A 23,191-nucleotide genomic window follows, 5' to 3' on the forward strand; every position below is an offset into this window, starting at 1 on the left:
CAGTCAAACTATTGAAAAGCTTGATTACCAGTCTGGAAATGATCCAGTCAGAATATGGCATTATGAATGTAAGCAAGCAGATTTATAATAGAGTATAATGGTTGTTTTTATCAATAGTACATACAGGTTCCTTTGGATTTGTAGCCATTGTCTTTTAAAAAAATTAGCTCACACATAACTGACTTTAATTTTTTTTATTTACTCATTAAAATAGAAACGATTACACACTGAGCAGAGAACCAAGTATGATATTTGGGAATTTTTAGCAAACAGATCAGCAATCCAATAAAATATTGAGTCACAACAGATCTACATGCAAGACATCCATATAAAGAAAGTATGAAGCACTGAACTATCCTAGACTCCCCTACATTTGCAAATCAGTTTTAGATCGATTATTTAAATATTCATTAATTACTTCAACAGTGGGGAAAAAATCACTGTCCATCACTTAACTAAAACTTTTTCACCATTCAAGCTCAGAACAGTAAGTTCATCCTGGATTTCTGTTATATGTTCAACAGTTTAAGTTCACGCTGACTGAAGTACTATTTCAACCAGGAAGCAGTCTTTTTAAGACAGCAGCAGCAAAGAGTACAACTCCTTACAAAAGGTCTCAGATTTCGGTTTCAAGAAGGCCAGCCAACACTAGATTTCTAACGGTTATATATTCAGTTGTGAAAATAATTTAAGTCTCATAATGACAGCTTAAGAGACCAAAGGATTCCCTATATCTGCAACTTACCTTCTAATTAAACTATTTTCACTCATTCTCAAATAGTCAAGATTTTAAAGGTAACTTACAATGGATATAAGACTTCAGTGAGCTATACCTGCTGACTCGGGTAAGATGGGGGTGGACTATCCATTTTGGCCTCATCTTTCCTTAATGTTCTTTTTCCTAGACTTATTTCCTCCTTCTGAGTCCCTGGTGGTTCACCACTGCTTTCCCCATCTGCTTCTTCATCATCTGCTTCTGAAGAACTGCTACTAGTACTGCTCACCTGAGGAGACTGAAAATCCGTAGTTTAAAAAAAAAAAAAAAAAAAGATAAACCAGTCTCCAATGATTATTTCATTTGACAGATTAAAGACAAAATTTATGTAAAGTGCTATACCTCATCTTTCAATGCCATGTTTTCCCCTCCACCATTTAATTCGCTATGGATTCCATTCATGTTGGCTACGACCTCTGCATCATCATAGTTATTCAATGGATAGATATCAGCAAATTTTGCTGATAATGGTGCAACATCTTCATCATCACTACCACTGCGGAAAGAGAGGCTTACATAAATGATGATGATCAGTAACCTAAGCCACTGTGAAAGCAATTACAAAACATTGGAATGAAATAAAATTTAGATACATAATTTGTATTTCAATTTAAATTGATCTGCTTCAAAATAGTTAAAGATAGCTGTTTTTTAAAACAGACTTGCTAACTACCTACCATCTAGCCTGTTTAAGGTACTAGCTTAAACTCCTCAGCAGAAAGCCTGGGCTAAAAAAAGATTTTCTAGTATTTTTATGTGTAATTTTTCCCTAATACTGTGCCATCAAGAAATCCAATAACTCCACCATGCCAAAACACAATGAAGGGTAAATCCAGCTTTGCTCTGATGAGACAGAAGCCTTATTTCAATGAGTTTATTGGTAGAAAATGTGTGAACTGTAAAAGTTTAAAATATTTCAAGCACTGACAATGTTAAGTCAGAATTCCCTACATGAATTACTAAGTATAACAATCTCATTTTTTGATTAATGATCATTCATTTTAAAATTTCCCCCTAATAACGCATTCTTGGATACCACACTATATTAGCTTAGCTATGTTTAAAAAATAAAAAAAAAAAAGCATTCATCCTTCAGGCCTTTTTATAGTGCCTATTCATACAATTCTTGAATAGGGGACTAGAAATTTTTCCTGCCACAACTAAACAAAGTATGCAAGCTTAGTTACCTACCTCACAAGGGTGTTGCAGTAATATTTGTATAGCACTCAAACATATAAAGAGCTCTTTAAGTGTATTATTATGTCCTTTTGCATTCCAGTAAGACTTTTGCTGAGATTTAATTACAGTACAGTACCATTAGGCATACGTCACATGTGCCACAGGGATACAAATACCTAAGAGATTATTTAGGCCCTAATTTGAGAAACAGAAGGATCCTCCCCTGAAGGAAGAGTGAACTAGTGTCTGTCTGTAGATAACACTGCCTTCAGTAAGTGCGGTTTAAATTAGTATCTCACAAGACAGTTAATATTATTGATCTTCATTCTTGGAGAACTGAAGTTAGCTTAAGAACTTCTGAGATAATATAGTAAAGTATTGGCAAAAGCAGACCCATAATATTACAAAAGCCCACCCTCATCTTTGAAAATTTTACAAAGATGAAGAACTAGAAGACAGATAATTTAAATACAGGAGAAGAAAACCTACTGACGTTTTTCACAACACCACACTGCAACATCACAGAACTACCCAAACAACTGTCTTGGTCTCATTTAGGCATTAGGCTAGTATCAACACAGCAAACAGAGAGAGATATAGATGCTAGTATTTAAGTAGATAGGAAAATTGAAATACTTGCACAATGCTAGTTGTTTTGGAAACATGCTGATTTCATGTGTGTCAAAATAAACAAACAAGCTGAATGGCACTTTAACTGCTTCAAACAGAAAAATAATTACAGTGATCAGAAACACTGAGTATAATGCAACTCCGCCACTGCATAAATTGCCACATAAATGCCCTTTTCAATAAACTTTGTGCAAGATTATGTTCAAGAATCTATGCTTTCATTATAAAGCAGTAAGTCTAGCAATAATAAATGCAAAGATAAATTTTGAAATGAGACCAGGTAGAAATCAAAGAACTGATATTAGCTTGAAACAATAATTGACATATTTGTGCTATTCCCATTCACTTCAATAAAATCTTAATGTTGAATCTTAAAGACAACTCCCTTAAATACCTAGTTTAGCTATTTCACTACCGATCACCATAGCAGAATCAACTTAAATGTTCTTCACTGTTGTTGATGTGTCACGTACTGTAACAAGGTGTAGTAGTTAGACAGTTGCTAAGAAGGCTTGATGGGTCGGGAATAAAAAATTCAATCCACTCCCACAATTTTAAAATCATTTCTACCCCTTTCTGGTTTTGGGGAAGGGTCAGGAAGCAATATCAAATGCCTCAGTTCCTAAAATCACTATGATTATTAGAAGGAGATGAGAGAAGAACTTTTTTCACACAAGAATCTTTGCTAGGAGTCTTAAATTAATGTCAACTCAACAGTCTTGATAGAAGATTTCAGAAGTCAGTTACTTGTAATCAGGTGACTAACCTTTCAAAAAGTCTCCTGTTCTCACGCTAGATAGCCAAAAAAAATCCTTAAGCAGTTCTTATATTCAGGTTTATCATTGCTCAGTCGTTGCTTGAAAGTTTGAGTGAGTGCTTGATTGGTTGGCTGAAAAGGGCGGGAGTTGGGGGTGTTTTGTTTCAGGTGAGCCTGGCTGTTTAAAAAAGCCAGCGCTCCGCGAACCAGCTGAGCGGTGGGGAACAGCAGAGCAGCAAACAGCAGGAGTTTGCCTGGGAGTTCGCCTGAGGTGAGCCCACTGAGGTTTGCACCCTGACAGCTTCTCTGAATAATTACTGCATCTTCTGAGGAAGCTCATAGTAGGAAGGTAATATGGATGGGGAGTGTTCAGCTGTTGTGACCTGCACTGGATGTGCCATGTTTGTCTTTCTTCCACAGGACAGAAGCAACTTTGTGTGTACAAAGTGCAAGCTGGTCTCCATACTGGAAGAGAAGGTTCAAGGTCTGGAGCAACAGGTATCGACCCTGTGTTGCATAAGAGAATCTGAAGATTTCGAAATAGACGTCAGGATATGCTTCTACAGGCACAAGGTTCTGAAGATTCAGAGCAGGCTGCGCAGCAGGGACAGAAGGACAGCGAAGAAATTTGGCAACATGTGACCTCCAGAAGAAGAAGGGGGAACATCCATGTACCAGCAATGCAGATACAGGTAAGTAACCTTTTCATGTTCTCTCCACAGGTACCATTGCCGGGAGTGGCCCAGATGATACGTCTCGGAGAAGGGAGCAGAAGAAGACTCCGCCAGTTGAAAGGCATGAGATGCACTGTCCTGAGGTTGGGGGTCCCATGACCACCACTCCCAAGAAAAGGAGGCGGGTGGTGGTGGTCGGGGACTCTCTCCTCAGGGGGACTGAGTCATCTATCTGCCACCCTGACCAGGAAAACAGAGAAGTCTGCTGCTTGCCAGGGGCTAAGATTCGCGATGTGACGGAGACACTGCCGAGACTCATCAAGCCCTCGGACCGCTACCCCTTCCTGCCTTTCCACGTGGGAACCAATGATATTGCCAAGAATGACCTTGAGCAGATCACTGCAGACTATGTGGCTCTGGGAAGGAGGTTAAAGGAGTATGAGGTGCAAATGGTGTTCTCGTCCATCCTCCCCGTGGAAGGAAAAGGCCGGGGTAGGGATCGTCGAATCGTGGAAGTCAACGAATGGCTACGCAGGTGGTGTAGGAGAGAAGGCTTTGGATTCTTTGATCATGGGAAGGTGTTCCAAGAAGGAGGAGTGCTAGGCAGAGACGGGATCCACCGAATGAAGAGAGGGAAGAGCATCTTCACGAGCAGGCTAGCTAACCTAGTGAGGAGGACTTTAAACTAGGTTCAGTGGGGGAAGGAGACCAAAGCCCTGAGGCAGGTGGGGAAGCGGGATACCAGGAGGAAGCACGAGCAGGAGCGTGTGAGAGGGGAGGGCTCCTGCCTCATACTGAGAATGAGGAGCGATCAGCGGGTTATCTCAAGTGCCTATATACAAATGCACAAAGCCTGGGAAACAAGCAGGGAGAACTGGAGGTCCTGGCAAAGTCAGGGAATTATGATGTGATTGGAATAACAGAGACTTGGTGGGATAACTCACATGACTGGAGTACTGTCATGGATGGATATAAATTGTTCAGGAAGGATAGGGAGGCCAGAAAAGGTGGGGGAGTTGCACTGTATGTAAGGGAGCAGTATGACTGCTCAGACCTCAAGTATGAAACTGCAGGAAAACCTGAGAGTCTCTGGATTAAGTTTAGAAGCGTAAGCAACAAGGGTGATGTCGTGGTGGGAGTCTGCTATAGACCACGGGACCAGGGGGATGAGGTGGATGAAGCTTTCTTCCGCCAACTACCAGAAGCTACTAGATTGCACGCCCTGGTTCTCATGGGCGACTTCAATCATCCTGATATCTGCTGGGAGAGCAATACAGCGGTGCACAGACGATCCAGAAAGTTTTTGGAAAGTGTAGGGGACAATTTCCTGGTGCAAGTGCTGGAGGAACCAACTGGGGCAGAGCTCTTCTTGACCTGCTGCTCACAAACCGTGAAGAATTAGTAGGGAAAACAAAAGTGGATGGGTACCTGGGAGGCAGTGACCATGAGATGGTCGAGTTCAGGATCCTGACACAAGGAAGAAAGGAAAGCAGCAGAATACGGACCCTGGACTTCAGAAAAGCAGACTTTGACAAACTCAGGGAACTGATGGGCAGGATCCCCTGGGAGAATAACATGAGGGGGAAAGGAGTCCAGGAGAGCTGGCTGTATTTTAAAGAATCCTTATTGTGTTTACAGGGACAAACCATCCCGATGTGTAGAAAGAATAGTAAATATGGCAGGCGACCAGCTTGGCTTAACAGTGAAATCCTTGCTGATCTTAAACACAAAAAAGAGACTTACAAGAAGTGGAAGACTGGACAAACGACCAGGGATGAGTATAAAAATATTGCTTGGGCATGCAGGAGTGAAATCAGGAAGGCTAAAATCACACCTGAAGTTTCAGCTAGCAAGAGATGTTAAGAGTAACAAGAAGGGTTTCTTCAGGTATGTTGGTAACAAGAAGAAAGCCAAGGAAAGTGTGGGCCCCTTACTGAATGAGGGAGGCAACCTAGTGACAGAGGATGTGGAAAAAGCTAATGTACTCAATGCTTTTTTTGCCTCTGTCTTCACCAACAAGGTCAGCTCCCAGACTACTGCACTGGGCAGTACAGCATGGGGAGTAGATGGCCAGCCCTCTGTGAAGAAAGAAGTGGTTTGGGACTATTTAGAAAAGCTGGACGTGCACAAATCCATGGGGCCGGATGCGTTGCATCGGACAGTGCTAAAGGAATTGGCGGATGTGATTGCAGAGCCATTGGCCATTATCTTTGAAAACTCATGGCGATCGGGGGAAGTCCCGGAAGACTGGAAAAAGCTTAATGTAGTGCCAATCTTTAAAAAAGGGAAGAAGGAAGATCCTGAGAACTACAGGTCAGTCAGCCTCACCTCAGTCCCCGGAAAAATCATGGAGCATGTCCTCAAGGAATCAATCATGAAGCACTTAGACGAGAGGAAAGTGATCAGGAACAGTCAGCATGGATTCACCAAGGGAAAGTCATGCCTGACTAATCTAATTGCCTTCTATGATGAGATAACTGGTTCAGTGGATGAAGGGAAAGCAGTGGACGTGTTATTCCTTGACTTTAGCAAAGCTTTTGACACGGTCTCTCACAGTATTCTTGCCAGCAAGTTAAAGAAGTATGGGCTGGATGGATGCACTACAGGGTGGGTAGAAAGTTGGCTAGATTGTCGGGCTCAACGGGTAGTGATCAATGGCTCCATGTCTAGTTGGCAGCCGGTATCTAGCGGAGTGCCCCAAGGGTCGGTCCTGGGGCCGGTTTTGTTCAATATCTTCATAAATGATCTGGAGGTTGGTGTGGATTGCACCCTCAGCAAGTTTGCAGATGACACTAAACTGGGAGGAGTGGTAGATACGCTGGAGGGTAGGGATAGGATACAGAGGGCCCTAGACAAATTGGAGGATTGGGCCAAAAGAAATCTGATGAGGTTCAAAAAGGACAAGTGCAGAGTCCTGCACTTAGGACGGAAGAATCCCATGCACCGCTACAGACTAGGGACCGAATTGCTAGGCAGCAGTTCTGCAGAGAAGGACCTAGGGGTGACAGTGGACGAGAAGCTGGATATGAGTCAACAGTGTGCCCTTGTTGCCAAGAAGGCCAATGGCATTTTGGGATGTATAAGTAGGGGCATTGCCAGCAGATCGAGGGATGTGATCCATTCCCCTCTATTCGACATTGGTGAGGCCTCATCTGGAGTACTGTGTCCAGTTTTGGGCCCCACACTACAAGAAGGATGTGGAAAAACTGGAGAGAGAGTCCAGCGGAGGGCAACAAAAATGATTAGGGGACTGGAACACATGACTTATGAGGAGAGGCTGAGGGAACTGGGATTGTTTAGTCTACGGAAGAGAAGAATGAGGGGGGATTTGATAGCTGCTTTTAACTACCTGAAAGGTGGATCCAAAGAGGATGGATCTAGACTATTCTCAGTGATAGCAGATGACAGGACAAGGAATAATGGTCTCAAGTTGCAGTGGGGGAGGTTTAGGTTGGATATTAGGAAAAACTTTTTCACTATGAGGGTGGTGAAACACTGGAATGCGTTACCTAGGGAGGTGGTGGAATCCCCTTCCTTAGAAGTTTTTAAGGTCAGGCTTGACAAAGCCCTGGGTGGGATGATTTAATTGGGGATTGGTCCTGCTCTTGGCAGGGGATTGGACTAGATGACCTCCTGAGGTCCCTTCCAACTCTGATATTCTATGATTCTATGATTCTTTGTAAGGCAAACCACAAAAATACCAGTTATGATTGTCTGAGTCATCTCTGGTTAGTACGTGACAGGTAAGGTTGTATTCCTTAGACATGTGGTGCATGTGTAACAATATTTCATTCACAGAGGATTAAAACCAATTTTAAAAGAATTTTAAAAATCAGATTTTTCTAGTTTAAATCAGATTTTTATATTTAAAGTTAAATTTGAATTTATGATAGTTTATGTTAAGGCCTTAATCTAAATCATTTAAATAGATTAGAATAAGTAAAAAACAACAACAACAACAAAAACAACCCACGCCCCAAACACTACGCAAGACATGTTTCCTGCCAAAGTTTTAAAGGAAGTCAAATCCCTGAACTGGTGAAGCACCTGGAACCAGACATTGTTGAAATGCTAAGCCACCTTTTGAGAGCACTAGCTTCTTCTGCAGGTGCAAAGAGAATATTTTCTTCATTTCAGTTTATTTAACTAGTTCAGTTCAATGACTAGATCAAAGTTAACAAGTCAACTGAGAGTTGAAAAAAGCAGGAAAGCTTGTTTTCCTCTTCCAACCTAGGAACAAAAAGTAGATGTAGGAGGACGAGGTCTGCTACTTCTAAAATCTTGAAGGACATGGTGACCAGGAACAATCGGTTTAATTCACTAACTACAGATAATACTCCCTTTGTTTAATATATCAGTTAGTTTTAAAACTCAAAACCTGTTTTTTATAAGTTTTCTTATATATCACACAGATTTTAAGGTAGATTAATTAAAAACCAACCTTTAAATGCTGTTTTTGTACATTTTTATTACATCTGAATTCCCACTCAACCTTGGCACAAATCACAAGTAAATATTTTATCTCATAAATAATACATTACTCACCATTTTTAACATAACATATAGAACATAAGAATGCCCATACTGGGTCAGACCAAAGGTCCATCTAGCCCAGTATCCTGTCTTCCAACAGGTGGCCAATGCCAGGTGCCCCAGAGGGAATCAACAGAACAGGTAATCTTCAAGTGATCCATGCCCTGTCTTCCATTCCCAGCTTCCGGCAAACAGGCTAGGGACATTATCCCTGCCCATCCTGGCTAATACCCATTGATGGACCTATCCTCCATGAATTTATCTAGTTCTTTTTTTAACCCTGTTCTAGTCTTGGCCTTCACAACATCCTCTGGCAAGGAGTTCCACAGGCTGACTGCACTCTGTGAAAAAATACTTCCCTTTGTCATGATTTTATAGACCTTAATCATATCCCCCCTTAGTCGTGTCTTTTCTAAGACGAAAAGTCCCAGTCTTATTAATCTCTACTCATATGGCAGCCATTCCATACCCCTAATCATTTCTGTTGCCCGTTTCTGAACCTTTTCCAATACCAATACATCTTTTTTGAGATGGGACGACCACATCTGCATGCAGTATTCAAGATGTGGCGTGCCATGTATTTATATAGAAGCAATATGATGATATTTTCTTATTAGCTATCCCTTTCCTAATGTTTCCCAACATTCTGTTCGCTTTTTTGACTGCCGCTGCACAGTGAGTGGATGTTTTCAGAGAACAATCCATAGTGACTCCAAAATCTCTTTCTTGAGTGGTAACAGCTAATTTAGACCCCATCATTTTATATGTATAGTTGGGATTATGTTTTCCAATGTACATTACTTTGCATTGATCAACATGAAATTTCATCTGCCATTTTGTTGCCCAGTCACCCAGTTTTGAGAGATCCTTTTGTAACTCTTGGCATTCTGCCTGGGACTTAACTATCTTGAATAGTTTTGTATCATTGGCAAAATTTGCCACCTCACGGTTTACCCTTTTTTCCAGATCATTTATGAATATGTTGAATAGGACTGGACTCAGTACAGACCCCTGGGGGACACCACTATTTACCTCTCTCCATTCTGAAAACTGTATTTTTTCCTACCCTTGGTTTCCTATCTTTTAACCAGTTACCAATCCATGAGAGAACCTTCCCTCTTATCCCATGACTGCTTACTTTGCTTCAGAGCCTTTGGTGAAGAACCTTGTCAAAGGCTTTCTGAAAATCTAAATACACTATATCCACTAGATCCCTCGTCCACATGCTTGTTGACCCTCAAAGAATTCTAGTAGATTGGTGAAGCATGATTTCCCTTTACAAAAACCATGTTGACTCTTCCCCCAGCAAATTATGTTCATCTATGTGTCTAACAATTTCGTTCTTTACTATAGTTTCAACCAGTTTACCCAGCACTGAAGTCAGGTTTACCGGCCTGTAATTGCTGGGGTCACCTCTGGAGCCCTTTTTAAAAATTGGTGTCACATTGGTGAGTTATTACAGTTTAGTTCATCAATTCGTTCCAAAACCTCCTCTAATGACATCTCAATCTGGGACAGTTCCTCAGATTTGTCACCTAAAAAGACCGGCTCAGGTTTGGGAATCTCCCTCACATCCTCATATAAAATTAAGAATCTCAGTGAAAATAATGTGTATAGACACAGCATAACCTTTTGGTGTGCAAAAGCAGCAAGATATACAGCATAAAGGCAAACCAACGCGTTTTAATGGTTACCAACCACTCATTCAAATTTTCTTTGGAAAAATACCTAAAAAGTACAAATGCAAAACAAGATTTAAAACAATGATTTAAACCAAGATTTCCTGCTTGCTGATTTAAATCACGATCAAAATCAGTGATTTAAATCAATCCACCCTGATTTCACTTAGGGTAGATGTCTAAAGCAAGATCTCAGATGATGTGAAAAAAATGTGTGGAACAACAAGAAGTCATCTAGCTAGCAGGTCACCATCCAGAAAGTTTATCCTTGCCACTGCCAGTGGCCAAATGTGTATGCAGGGTTCTGTGGTGGATGTCTCCCTGAACTCCTGAATGTACAGCCATTTGGAGGCATAAAATTAAGACATATGTTCAAGAATTACCACTTCATTGTAATGAATTCAGGCAGTTGATACCTCTCGGAGCAAGTTCCCCAATGCGGCTAAGTACTACTGCAAATATAAGTGTTAAATCTTTAAACAATGACAGTTTCACTTTAAATGACTATCAAACTTTCTGTAACTTGTCTTCCATAGTTCTCTCAATTTCATTATGATTCCAAAATTTGCAATAAAAACAGCACTCACAAAGTTGGTGCAGAGCCATTATCTGTAAGGATGAGTCTTGGGTGCTGCTGAATTGTGATAGGAGAACTGGAACCTGATTCTGAGCTTGCTGAAGACATACTAGGTGGGCGGATCTCAGACAGATAATCCGGAGCAGAATCAATTTGTAGTGGTAACTGGTTAATATGGATGTCATCTGTTATTGGTGAATCCATGATGCCACATGTTAAAATGTGTGAAAGGCTGCAGTCATCACAAGTACATCTGCTCAAGAATTAAGATAGTAATAAAACTTATCAGTGTCACAGATTTCTAAAAAGGTATCATTTGAAGTTGCATTCAATTTTATTAAATGCACTGTGCCAGTTACAATATTTGATATCCTCTTTTCTCTAACCCAAGAGATTAAATGTTTTATTATGAACTCATTAAAAACATCAGCTCACCTTCTTCTATAATTACAGTTGGGACAGTCAGGCATGCTCAAACGTGACGACAACATATGCCTCATTGTGTCTGTGAAGTTGTTCTCACCAGCTAGTGCTTTCTTGTTATTTAACTGAAGTAAGTTGTAAGGCAGTGGTTTAGTATTGCAAGTATATGTTCACTAAAATTTTAACCAGTTTATAGCATAACTAATGGCAAAACAATATCCTTTCCTTTTATAATGCTCAACTTAAAAAGACAATTATAATGCAAGTAATAACTTGATAAAAGTATCCTTTTGATCATCTATCACAATACCCGAAGTCAAAAACATTTATACCTACAAAAGCTTAAAGTTAGAAGCAGTAAACACCTGGCATTCAAAGTACGTTAGCTCAAAGACAATGTATTTCCATATTAAAGAAATCACAAGGCTAAGTCAATCTCTCTGATCCAGTTATAACTGGAGTTTTGTATATTATTTTTATTAGATCACAACACAGAGTTCTCTCACTTCAGCAGTTACATGCCTTTTATGGATATACACAAAGGGACTAACATGTAGGAACAAACTCAATTACCCTTAAAGTTTAGAAAAAACATGGGGGCCCAATTCTGTAGCTGATCTGTGCTTAACTCCCATTTATCCAAGTGTGCTCTAAGCACAGGGTTGAAGAATTAGAGCACATATGGTTAGTGCAAAATACAGATTACTCTTTCAGCTGCAAGTGTCTGTCTCTCATAGCATACAGAAAATATTCAAACTACCTAATATAAATTGCTAAAACACCATAATCCTACCTGCTCTTCAATAAAACGCCTCTGTTTAAAAAATTCCCAGTCTTCTTTTAGCATGCGCTGTTTTGTTTTCATTGCCATCTAAAATAGAATACAGGGAGATTCATTGGTTTAAACATGAAAACACTACACTGTATTTGTTATGCCACCATCACATTTTATTTTATTTATCCTGTCCATGTTTATTTCAGAAAAAACTCACAAGAATTTTGTGTAATTAAAAACAAAGTTAAGTTATTCAAGTTATATTAAAAAGACAGAATTTATCTTATCCAAGTGCTCTTCTTACTTCATTAGCAAGGCCACTGTATTTTAACTCTAAAGCAAATGTAAAATCATTTTGGCAATCTTCCCCTCCCTTGCACCCTCCACACCCCAGTTAAGTCTTTACACTGACATTAAGTTCCACTGTATACTATATACAAAGTTTTGATAACATTTGAAGTGTTCTGCATCAGATACCCAATATCTCATCTCCTGATCAATGAGAAGATCTAGCAATGCAGGACTTCTGGCAAGTCTCAGATACACGCTCAAGGTCAAGAGCAAGTCTTGTGGTGTTCCACAGACCTAGAGCTCTTCGTTCAATCATAGAAGAATATTTGTTACTGAAGCTGGACTGTTCTTTTTTGTAAGATTATATAAAAAGAAAAGATCAAGTTTAAAATTATAACCATTCAAATGTAATGATCTAGACTGTCAGTGTTTAAGGTTGAGGTTAAAATGTATTTCTTGCCTATGGTTTAGCTAACTCAGCAAGATACTTCTTTTTAATTATAGAGCACCATGGGGTACGTTACTGGAAAAGCACTATTAAAATCAGATTACATTTTGTCTTTGAAGAGTACACTTTTTAGAGTTAACAAACAATGCTACAAACATAAAACAAAAAAAGAAAAATCTGTATATTTTTGAGACACAAGGTGGGTGAGATAATATCTTTTATTGGACCACCTTCTGTTGGTGAGAGAGTGCCCAGACCTGAAGAAGAGCTCTCTGTACACTTGAAAGCTTGTCTCTCAGCAACAGAAGTTCTCTTTTATTTGACTAATACTTCACACACCTTGTCTCTAGTATCCTGAGACCAGCGTGCATACAATACTACATTCAGTAAATTTTTTTTTTAACATTGAAGTACAAAAATGGAGTTTCTCCATCTGTTTCCCAAATCATTTTGAAAGAACTGGTTCAGTAGGTAAGGGAAAGCACCTAACCAGGTTTCTTTCAACCCTTACCTTGTTATGTAGCATATAAGTACTAGAAATTCAAAACCTTGCAGAGGTTATATATTTATGGAACAAAATTTGCAGCAAATGAGCCAGAACTTACTAGGATTAGCTCATGTTGTAACCCTCAGTTTGTACTACTACCTTAAATTCATATTTCAAGGAATGAACATAGAATTCAAACATGAACATGAGTTTAAAAGATTACCACTTACAATAGGAGTATTGTTTCACTCAGGAAATACCATGTTTAACTATACCCACTACACCTTAACACTTGAATTTGAATGTTACTTGGCATGATTTTGCTCTCTAATGCTGAATCAGAAAAATCAAACGTAATTTGGATTACTACTATTCAATTTTGAATTCCCTTCACAGCAAGGGAATTATGTTAATTTACACTAAAAGCAATACTGTAAGTCACATAATGTTTTTAAATGGTTAATAGTAAGCATGAACACTTATGGACCCTCCTTTGTACCACTTCTCAGAGGGATTAAAATGTTCCTGATTTATGGCAATACAGAATGCTCAAGAGCTATTCCTGGCTCTGCTACTGACTGTTTTGAGGACATGGGCAGTCACTTAATTTCTGTATCAGTTATTCTACCTACTTATCCATCCCTTCAAGTAGCGCCTATCACTGCTAAATCTAGGAACCTAAAAAAATATTTATTCACCTACCTTACGTGGGTGTAAAGCACTGTACAAATGTGAATGGTTGATCTACACAGCAACCACAACCCCATAGTGGATGCATTTAATCTCTACTAGTTTGAGAAGTAATTTCACTTATACTGTATTCACTGTTTTGGGAAAAACTGAGATGCCCTCACTTAGGCACACAGGAGTGGAGGGACAAGCAAGAAGCCTCCCCTACGCACCCGTGCATCTCACAACAATTGCTATATTTTTCCTCTCCATAGGAGCAAGCTAGTGAAGACGGGTGGGAAGGGAGTGGGGTCATTCTTCTGTCCCCTTCACTTTGCACCAGCCTGTGGAGCAGGGCTGGCACACAAGATTGAGCAGACCAACATGACCTCATATGCAAGCAGCAGCCCCAGTGTGATTGTGCCTCAGGCAGGCATAATTTCTCCAGTGTTATTCCTGGCATGATTAGATTCCGTACTCCTCTCTACACAAGGGCTGTGGTCTTAAAGACAAAATCTAGGCCTTTAAGTATAGGGACTCTCACAAACTAATATGATCTTTCAAATGGATAAAGACTGCAAAGTATGACAAATGCACATTAGCACTAGTACTACCAGACATCCTCATATTCATGTTATTGAAGCAATGGCATAAAGGCTACTTCAGAGTCATTAGCCTTTGAATACTTCAGTGGCTTCATTATGCAAATTATTCATACCATAATAGCCTGATTTTTAGTGTTTCTGTGAGAATTTAATCATTAAAGAAAAAGAAGCTCTGCTTCCAGAATAATGTTACTTCATTAAATAAATGTGGATCACAGGCTGTAATTCCTTTTTAGGACTTTTAAATATTCTTTATACTATCTGCTGATAGCATAACAGATTAACTTTAGAAGTCAACAGGATCATCTTAAAATCCATTTGTGGGAAGAAATCTGGACATATTTGAGATGGTCTATGTTAGCATTTTCCTGAGGAGTAACTGCTCTGACAGGCCCACTTTTCCAATGCTGCACTTTAAGTCAGAAGGTGATGGATATTTTTGCTGTAGTGATGCCTAGGGTGTCAGGAACTTGTTCTCTTGGGCATCTGCCCACCCCACTTTTTTTTTTTTAATTAAAGTGTCTCCTACTTTAATCACTGTTTCCCCTACATTCTTTTATTTACATGACATCTGTTTGGTTTTTTTAAACTATTTTGATTTTATATTATTTAACTAGTGACTCTTTACCTGTGTTGTACTTTGCTTGTATAATACCCTGAGTACATCTGTCAAGAGGTTTTTATTCACAAAGATATTGGAAGATGTTGTATTAAGAGTTTGCCGAGCTTTTCTCATGCCTACAAATTCTATGAGGCCTTAATAGTAGGTAGCATTTGTCTCTCCAGTGTGGATTTTAGATACGCTGGTTCAGTTTAATTTCTCAACGGCAATGCACATTTCTTATTTTTCCTAGTGTTATTTTAAAAAGTTGTACACATGCTACAGTGAGATTGTTTCAAACCTTTAACTCTATTTCTGACCATTCTCACCAATGTGTCCAAGATGACAAACGGTGCAAAGTCCAGTGGCAGCATAGAAAAATTTATTTTTGTAAGATTCCTTGATTTAAAAAAAAAAAATTTTTTTTTTTGCGCTCTGTGCATCTTCAACAGGAGCATTGGCCTTATTGACAAAATTTCTTCTGCCTTGCCTCCCAGAGACCATCTCAATGATGCCTCTCCCCTCAGATATTCCTTACATATGGACTCTGAACACCCCATATATTCAGAAACTATAAAAGCATAGAATAGCTTCTGCCCAATCACAGCTTTTTATTTTAAAAAGAGCTCATTTTACCCTAAGAAAGTGCTTGTTTTCACTTACTGGAGTTCTCTTTTGGTTCTTGCTCCTTTTATACAGCTAAATAATTGGTGGCAATTCAGCAGTTCCGTTGTCTCAGCCTCTTGTGTTAGCAAAGTTCTCTCTGTCTGTGATGCCAATGTACTGATCTTCTCACCATTCACTCATGCTCCCAATGGCAGGACCATTTGAAGCAGGCAATGGCTTGTTTATAAACTGCTCTTTTAAAGAAGAAAAAAATCCACTCTTTCCTAGGAGGCTCATCTATTGGTGGTCCTCCCCCCGAAAAAATCTGGAGTCCAGAATGCTTCCTGTTTCCATTACACAATCTATTGCATAGTTCCCAAAACTGCACTGTATCTCCGTAGCATTTTCTCATGTGTCTAATTGCAGGAGACTGGTCAAAGTCTGCACTCAGACACATGCTCAACACTTTATATCAGATGATGGCTACTATAACATGTGCTTATTTCCTGCTTACAAATTGAGCCTCCAAAGACCTACACCTCTCAAGCCCCAGAAAGACTGTAAATTTTAGAAGAGACACTGTCATTTACATATGCAAAAATGGGTTTCACTGTTCCCCCTCAAGAGCTTCTCTTTGTAAAGCAAAGATGCAACACAGCCTTTAACCATTTGTATTCACTGTTAGTACATGAATATTACAAGGAAATTCAAATAAGGTAAAATCAGATAGACAACTACTGTGAAGACAGGTTTCAGAGTAGCAGCCGTTACTTCTGTCTGATTCTTATAAACAATAGCAAATGTTCATTATTTGCTGTGCCTACTTTTCTTTAACAAAATAGTGATTTTTCACTTTTAGTATACCTAGGATTAGAGCATGCAGGCTATACAGGTGGCAGAGTTTGGCAACAAGAATTTTCTTCAGATACTTTGAAGCTATCCTCAAGATTTTATGCAAGACATTAACAAAGACACTGCTAACAGACTTACTTGCAACATCCCAAAGTGGATTGTAGTAGTTAACTAAGCAGAAATGAGTAACTTTACTGACAATGTACATAAAACATGGGGATTAAGTTTTTAATTAACAAAACTCATCTTAAAGACTATGGTTTCTTATCCAAAAGTAGTAATTAAAATACGATACATTGGTGCATGCTATAGGAATTCAGACTAAGTAACAATTCATTTTTATCAGCACCTGTTACACCACCTTGACTAAAGGTCATAATTTTTGGAGTACATCTAAGAATTAATATGTATGCAATATATACCTTTGTATGTTTTACATTTACTGCAAGGCAGGCAATAGCTTACATGGTCCTTACCTGTTCATCTACATAATCATCTATTTTTTTCTGGCATTCAAGCCAGGCTTCAGCCACTTGACACATCTCCTGTTCCAACTGATGATACCTTTGTAGCAAGGTACTATACATATCTTCACTACAGGAATCATGTGTTGTTCCAAGCCTAAAAGTTTAAATAGCAATTATTAGAGTATGAAATAGAATCAGAGGCATCCACCTAATAATCAAAATGATTCACTCATGTCCACTAACCTTTCTGATATACACCACCACTTAGAATCACAGAAGGTTATGGTTGAAAGACACCTCAGGAGGTCATCTAGTCCAACCCCCTGCTCAAAGCAGGGCCAACCCCAACTAAATCTTAAAATAGTTTTAGGATCCAAAAAAATGGCTTTAGGCGATTAATGTAACTACAGTAACTGACACAGAAGCTATTTGGCCACTAGTTCCCCAAAACATGTTTATTTGTATTTTTAAGCATAAAGGTCTGACAACAGCTCACTCTTGATGTTCTGTAACCCATGTAAGCAATAATTGTGAGTAAGTAAGAAGCAAACCTAGGGTCATCACAACTGACTTAGCATACTTATTCACCCAGCTTTATTGCTTGATATACCTATCTTCCTGAACCACATATGCCTCAAGTAGAGATGACCATCTACCAAAGAGCTGGATAGCAAAGACAAACCCAGGTCTGGTGAAGCGTTAATCAGCATAATGATTAAGGATGACACTAATTATTTAATAGCTAGGGCTGTTGGGCCTCCACTTGGGGAAACAGACATGAAATCAAGCTATTGCATAACTAGGTTACACACAGTAACTCATACTCCTGGGGGAATTTTGTGCCACTGCACGTGAGCAGAATTCATGTCCCCACAGCAAAATGACTTTCTGACTGGGAAGCAAAGGGAAGCCACAAGAACAGTCATGCTGCCGCTCCCCAGCGGCACACGTGCTTTGTTTCAGGTGCCTGGAGCAGCTAGTGGAGAGGTAAATCACTGGGGGAAAGTGTGCAGGGCTGGGGACGCCTCAGCCAGTGGCTCCTACCTTGCTTGTCCCAGCTGGGCTGGGGAGGATGGGACTTGCTTTTCCTGTACAAGAAGCGGCCAGGGCTGTGTCAGACTCTCCCCCAGAAACCTCTCCGGCTACAGAAGCTCTGCACCATTGCCCCCTTCCTGCCCCCATTGCTCCTCAGCCACATGGGAGGGTTAACTTTACAGGTAGCTGCTTCCCTCGTTCACCCAACCCGCCTCATACCCAGATCACCCCACCAAACCTCACGCCCTAAACCCAGAACCCCACCACCAAGCCCCTGAACCTGAACCCATACCCTAACAAGCCTCATCCTCTGCATCCGGATCCCACCCCTTCACCCAAACTACCCTCCCCCACTCACCCCCCTCCACCTGGACCACACTGACAAGCCCCCACAAACCCAGATCCCCATCCCACTGAGCCCCACCAAGCAAGCACCCAGATCTGCAACACACAAAGCCAGCACCTGGACCGCCCCCTCCAGTTAAGCCCTCCACACCCAGACCCCCCTGCAGAACTCCAACTACCTTCACCTGGACCCCCCCCTCCCCGCATAGTCCCATTGTCTCTGCATCCAGAACCTCTCCCCCACACCACCCATGAGCCCCTGTTCATCCAGATCCCCCCACAAAGCCACCCAAACCCAGATTGGGTTCTGTGTGGGGCAATCACCCCACATCTGGATCTCTCCACATTAAGTTGCTCCACACTTGGATCCTGCTGGGCTGAACCTGCCTGCCTACATCTAGTGTACTTGGCATAGAGGGGCAAGGCCCCAGGTGTTTCTGGGGCTGGCCTGGCCCTTGCGCTGTGTCAGGATCAGCTTCACTGCTGAGTCCATGTCCAGGGAGAGAGGGGGGAGGCCTGCAGGGTGATCTCCCACCTCTGTGCAGTCAGTGGCCTGTGCTCCCCCCTGCCATGCTGGAGCCTCTGCATTTATTTATTGACAAATAAAATTTGCAGAATTTTGGAGAATTTTAAAATAGTGTGTGCAGAATTTTTGTTTTTTTGGCACAGAATTCCCTCATGAGTAAACTCACTTCCTACCCACTAGAGTCAGCATTTGTTCTGAGATTGGTAGGTTAAAAGACACTTCTCCCTCAAAGAGGAATTTTCAGGAATGGAAGACAGAGGCTTTCCTGATCCCTTACTACTGTGGAATCAGCAGTTTTATACTGCTTGTTTCTTTGAGGTCTGCCATAAAACATTAATGCAAGCATCCGCAAACTACCAAGTCAGCATCCTGAACCTTGGTCTCAGAACCAAGTAAGGTAGAGATTATAGTATGTTACACACTTCTAACGTGCATTTCATTAAAAAGGTCTTTGAGTTCCTCCAAATATAAACCAAGCCATGCCTCTCAGTCAAGTATTATCCCCATTTTACCAATTGGTGAACTAAGGCAAAGAGGTTAAGTGACTTGCCGAGAGCTTCTCAAAAAGTTAGTGTCAGAACCAAGCATCTCATCTCCTAAGATGAAATCCTGGTCACGATCAGGTTCACAGAGTTTTGCCATTGACTTTAATGGGGCCAGGACTTCATACCTAGTTCTCTATTCTAACTGCTATGTAATACTGCCTACCACCATCTGGCAGCAATGGTAAGAAATTTCTCAGTCCCAACATGGAGAACCTAAAATAACTAAGAACAAAGTGAATGCAGACAACTATTGTCCACTGTTAAACGAAAGCCACTAACTTCATTTCACCCAAGATCTCAAGTTGTTTATTTTTTATGGAAACATCAGCTACAGTTTTTTTAGGACAATACTTTCTACATACCAAAAATCATGAAAACATAAAAATGCATTAAGAATATAAGTTAACTACATGGAATGTTCAACGGTGCTTAAAATTCTACCAGCAATCAATCTTGCCAATTCTCATGATTTTATCATGAGACTCACGAAATTTATTTTTTTTCTTAATGCCCTGGCTCCTGAAGTAATGATAATTCTGGACAATGTTACCCTTCTTATACAAAATAGCAAGTTTCTAGCCTTCACGACTATAGAGAAGAACATGATAATTTAACCCCAATGAACCCTACACTGGTTCAAAAACCAAAAGGCAAATAAAACTCAAAACGTATTTTTCCAAAATTTCCATTTCTGAAGGCCAACTCATGATCTAACATTTTCCGTTGGCAATACTGCAGTATTTATACCTGTATAAAATCAGGAGTTATAATAAAATACTTAAAAAGAAAAAGAGGACTTGTGGCACCTTAGAGACTAACAAATTTATCTGAGCATAAGCTTTCGTGAGCTACAGCTCACTTCATCGGCTGTAGCTCACGAAAGCTTATGCTCAAATAAATTTGTTAGTCTCTAAGGTGCCACAAGTCCTCCTTTTCTTTCTGCAGATACAGACTAACACAGCTGCTACTCTGAAATAGAACACTTGACATTTACACATTTACAACAAATTTATTTGTTTAAGACAAATGTAGGACAACAGTTACTAAAAAGAGAGAGTTTAATCTTTCAATTGTATGGGATCCAAGACAGATCGCAAATATTCCTAGCTTATTTGGGTCAAAACACATGATCCGTTTACAAATCTATCAAAACTATTATTCAAACGCGCTACTGCATTTCCTATAGTGCACCAGCAACTTCACATACAAACAACAGGTGCACAGACTAAGAAAGTAACTCATTTTTAAAGGTCTCTATGAAAGCAAAACTCAGGAGCAGCAGCAATGTTTTAAAAACCTGTGTTTAATAGGGTTTTGTCCATTTGATTGCTTTTGTTTAATATTAATATATTATGACCATTAATTTGTTATGTTTTTTGGTGTGTCTGTTTAGGATAGTGGCATGTAGGCCACTGCTAAAGATATCATCATCTGAGGGTTGCTTATGAGAGCCTAATTCTGCTAACACTTACCACCAGGGATATACTGTGAAGTCACTCATGGATCCAATCATGGTAATATGTACCATCCTCAGGGGTGAACCTTTGCAGGATTGAACTCTACATTTGTAAGGTTTGTGTTTTTCAGTGTACCTACAGTAGTAGACCAGCTAAAGATTCTAAACAAACATGCAGTAATTAAAAGAAAAACCCAATTTACATACAAGTGCACCAACTGAACAGATGTTTTCATCACACCTCATCTTAAAGTAATTTGTGAGGAATGTGAAGAGGTATTTCAGTGGTTTGCTTAGTGAAAAAAAATAAATCACAGAATCGAATCCTTTTTTTTTTTTTTAAAAAAAGAATAGTTTTACCATTAGTCTTATCAAAAGTATGTAACTATTTTGTTACAGATACTATGTAACCTATTATTCTCTTTACTTAATGTGTGTGTATACAGATATATTGAAAGACACTTTACCTTAGCTGTGACACCAGTGTTGGCAAGCTGTTCTGCAGAAGTGGCTCAGAAAATACCAGATTTTCAAATAGATGCTTATTGTGCAATTCCCAAGTCACCTGAAATTTCTTCAAGTGTTCATTTTCCTATTAAAAATATTTAAATTTTCTATAAATCTAACATATTTCTAAAAGAACTCTTCAGATGCCAGAAAGAAAATTTCTTTAGCTAGTAACCTTTTAAACCCACCAGCCCAGAAGATGGGTTATTCAGCTTAGACCTTAGCCAGTTTTAATATTAACAATCATAAAATATATTTTGCCACTGATCTATGAATCAGGACCTTCACTGACTTCTGAAAGTCACTCTAGCTTCTTTTCTCATCTTTCTGAATAGTCGGGGGGGGGGGGGGAGGGCGGGGGGGAAATCAGAAGAAGGTACTATCTTGTTGAAAGGCCTTCCACAAATTCACAGTTCAATTTCTCTCTCTCAATAGACATCAATTGTATCATCTTAGCCAGAAACTTTCCAGGGGTTTTGATGTGCTATCATCCCTGATCAATGTTAGATTCTTCTTTACCATGTATAGTAGGCAATACCTCTCTCCTAGAGCGTTCTGCTTTTCCCACACGGTTTAACTAAAAAACTGAAAAAGTTGTCCTTTCTAAGTATGGTTACTCAGAAATGTTCTTCTTCAAACAAGCAACAATCTATTTACTCATCTGGCTAGCATACTAAATGTGCATCTTGGTTTCTGGATTATCAACCATGTACCCATTTCCAACCTTGAGGTACTTCTAAAACAGAAGAGTTAACATCTATGGTTATAGTAATTCAGTTTTGACAGCTGAACAACAGACCACCTATGAGAGATCCCCTAACTATCAGTTCAGCAAGTGTTTCATTTATGGAACAAACACGAGTGTCTGTTTTCTGTCATCAGACCCCACACTCAGCAAAATTAAACAAAAGCATTCTGGCTGTCACACCAGCAAGTGAATCCCCTGCACTATGACTTTGAGTAATCAGTAATACAAGCATCACACGGGATAGAGTCATCTTATTTTATAGATCTCAAACTTTGATAGGAGTTATGTATTCCAAGTCAGACCTCAGTATCAAGCACTCCTAGTCCGGCTAGCACTGCTCGAAGAAAACAACGGAAAACACTCATCTGTACATAATTATAGCCTCTCCACTCCTGAGGTGTGCAATGAAGCAATGTACTCCCTTGCTTTGGATGATGAATGATTTAAAAGATTTTAGTTCCTACACATTACTAATAAAACTTAAATTTTAGCCCGATTATCCTGAAAACAAGTGAGCCTTCTGGTAGGTTCCATAGGTGTGAGAAGAACAAAACTGAAAACTTCTTTAGAAGGCTTACATCCCTAGTTCAGTTGATCAGGTTCTGTACTGCCTACAAAAAGTATCAGGCAAGTTTTTCTTTTAGACTGCTAAATTGGGGATTGAGGGACTTTTCTGTACTGACCACAGTCTCTCCATCTTGATCTTGGTATGGTGTCTCATCCCCTGGTGGGGCAAAAAGGCTTTAATGCTTGTTCTTGAACCTCTCCAAAGAGCTGGACTCCTTTGAAAGGAAGGAAAATCAGTCATAATTTCACTAAGAAATTAAGTCCACATGGATGGAGGTTCAAGGCTCTTCCTGCCATCATACTGCAGGCTACACATGAAGGCTGGACCTTAGCCAAGTGGAAGACTGAATTACAAAGTTTACAGTATGATGATCTAGCCACTCATGTGTGTTTGAGGCTAAAAGGATTTCTCTTGATCTCAAACAGTGGAGTAG

At 39.8% G+C, this 23,191-nt stretch overlaps 1 protein-coding gene across 3 annotated transcripts in view; it reads right to left on the reverse strand.

Moving 5' to 3' along the window:
• FAM193A (family with sequence similarity 193 member A) overlaps positions 1-23,191 on the reverse strand; it is a 100,874-nt gene that overhangs the window by 26,167 nt on the left and 51,516 nt on the right. For all 3 annotated transcript variants that reach the window (XM_037898199.2, XM_037898198.2, XM_037898197.2), the window contains 7 exons: positions 21,403-21,527; positions 17,038-17,182; positions 12,021-12,098; positions 11,240-11,352; positions 10,815-11,057; positions 1,118-1,271; positions 834-1,013 (listed from right to left, as the gene is read on the reverse strand). In XM_037898199.2, the coding sequence (XP_037754127.1) occupies positions 834-1,013; positions 1,118-1,271; positions 10,815-11,057; positions 11,240-11,352; positions 12,021-12,098; positions 17,038-17,182; positions 21,403-21,527 (1,038 nt within the window). The remainder of the gene's footprint in view (positions 1-833; positions 1,014-1,117; positions 1,272-10,814; positions 11,058-11,239; positions 11,353-12,020; positions 12,099-17,037; positions 17,183-21,402; positions 21,528-23,191) is intronic.

Source organism: Chelonia mydas, chromosome 4 (assembly GCF_015237465.2).
Source record: "Chelonia mydas isolate rCheMyd1 chromosome 4, rCheMyd1.pri.v2, whole genome shotgun sequence".
Taxonomy (NCBI): domain Eukaryota; kingdom Metazoa; phylum Chordata; order Testudines; family Cheloniidae; genus Chelonia; species Chelonia mydas.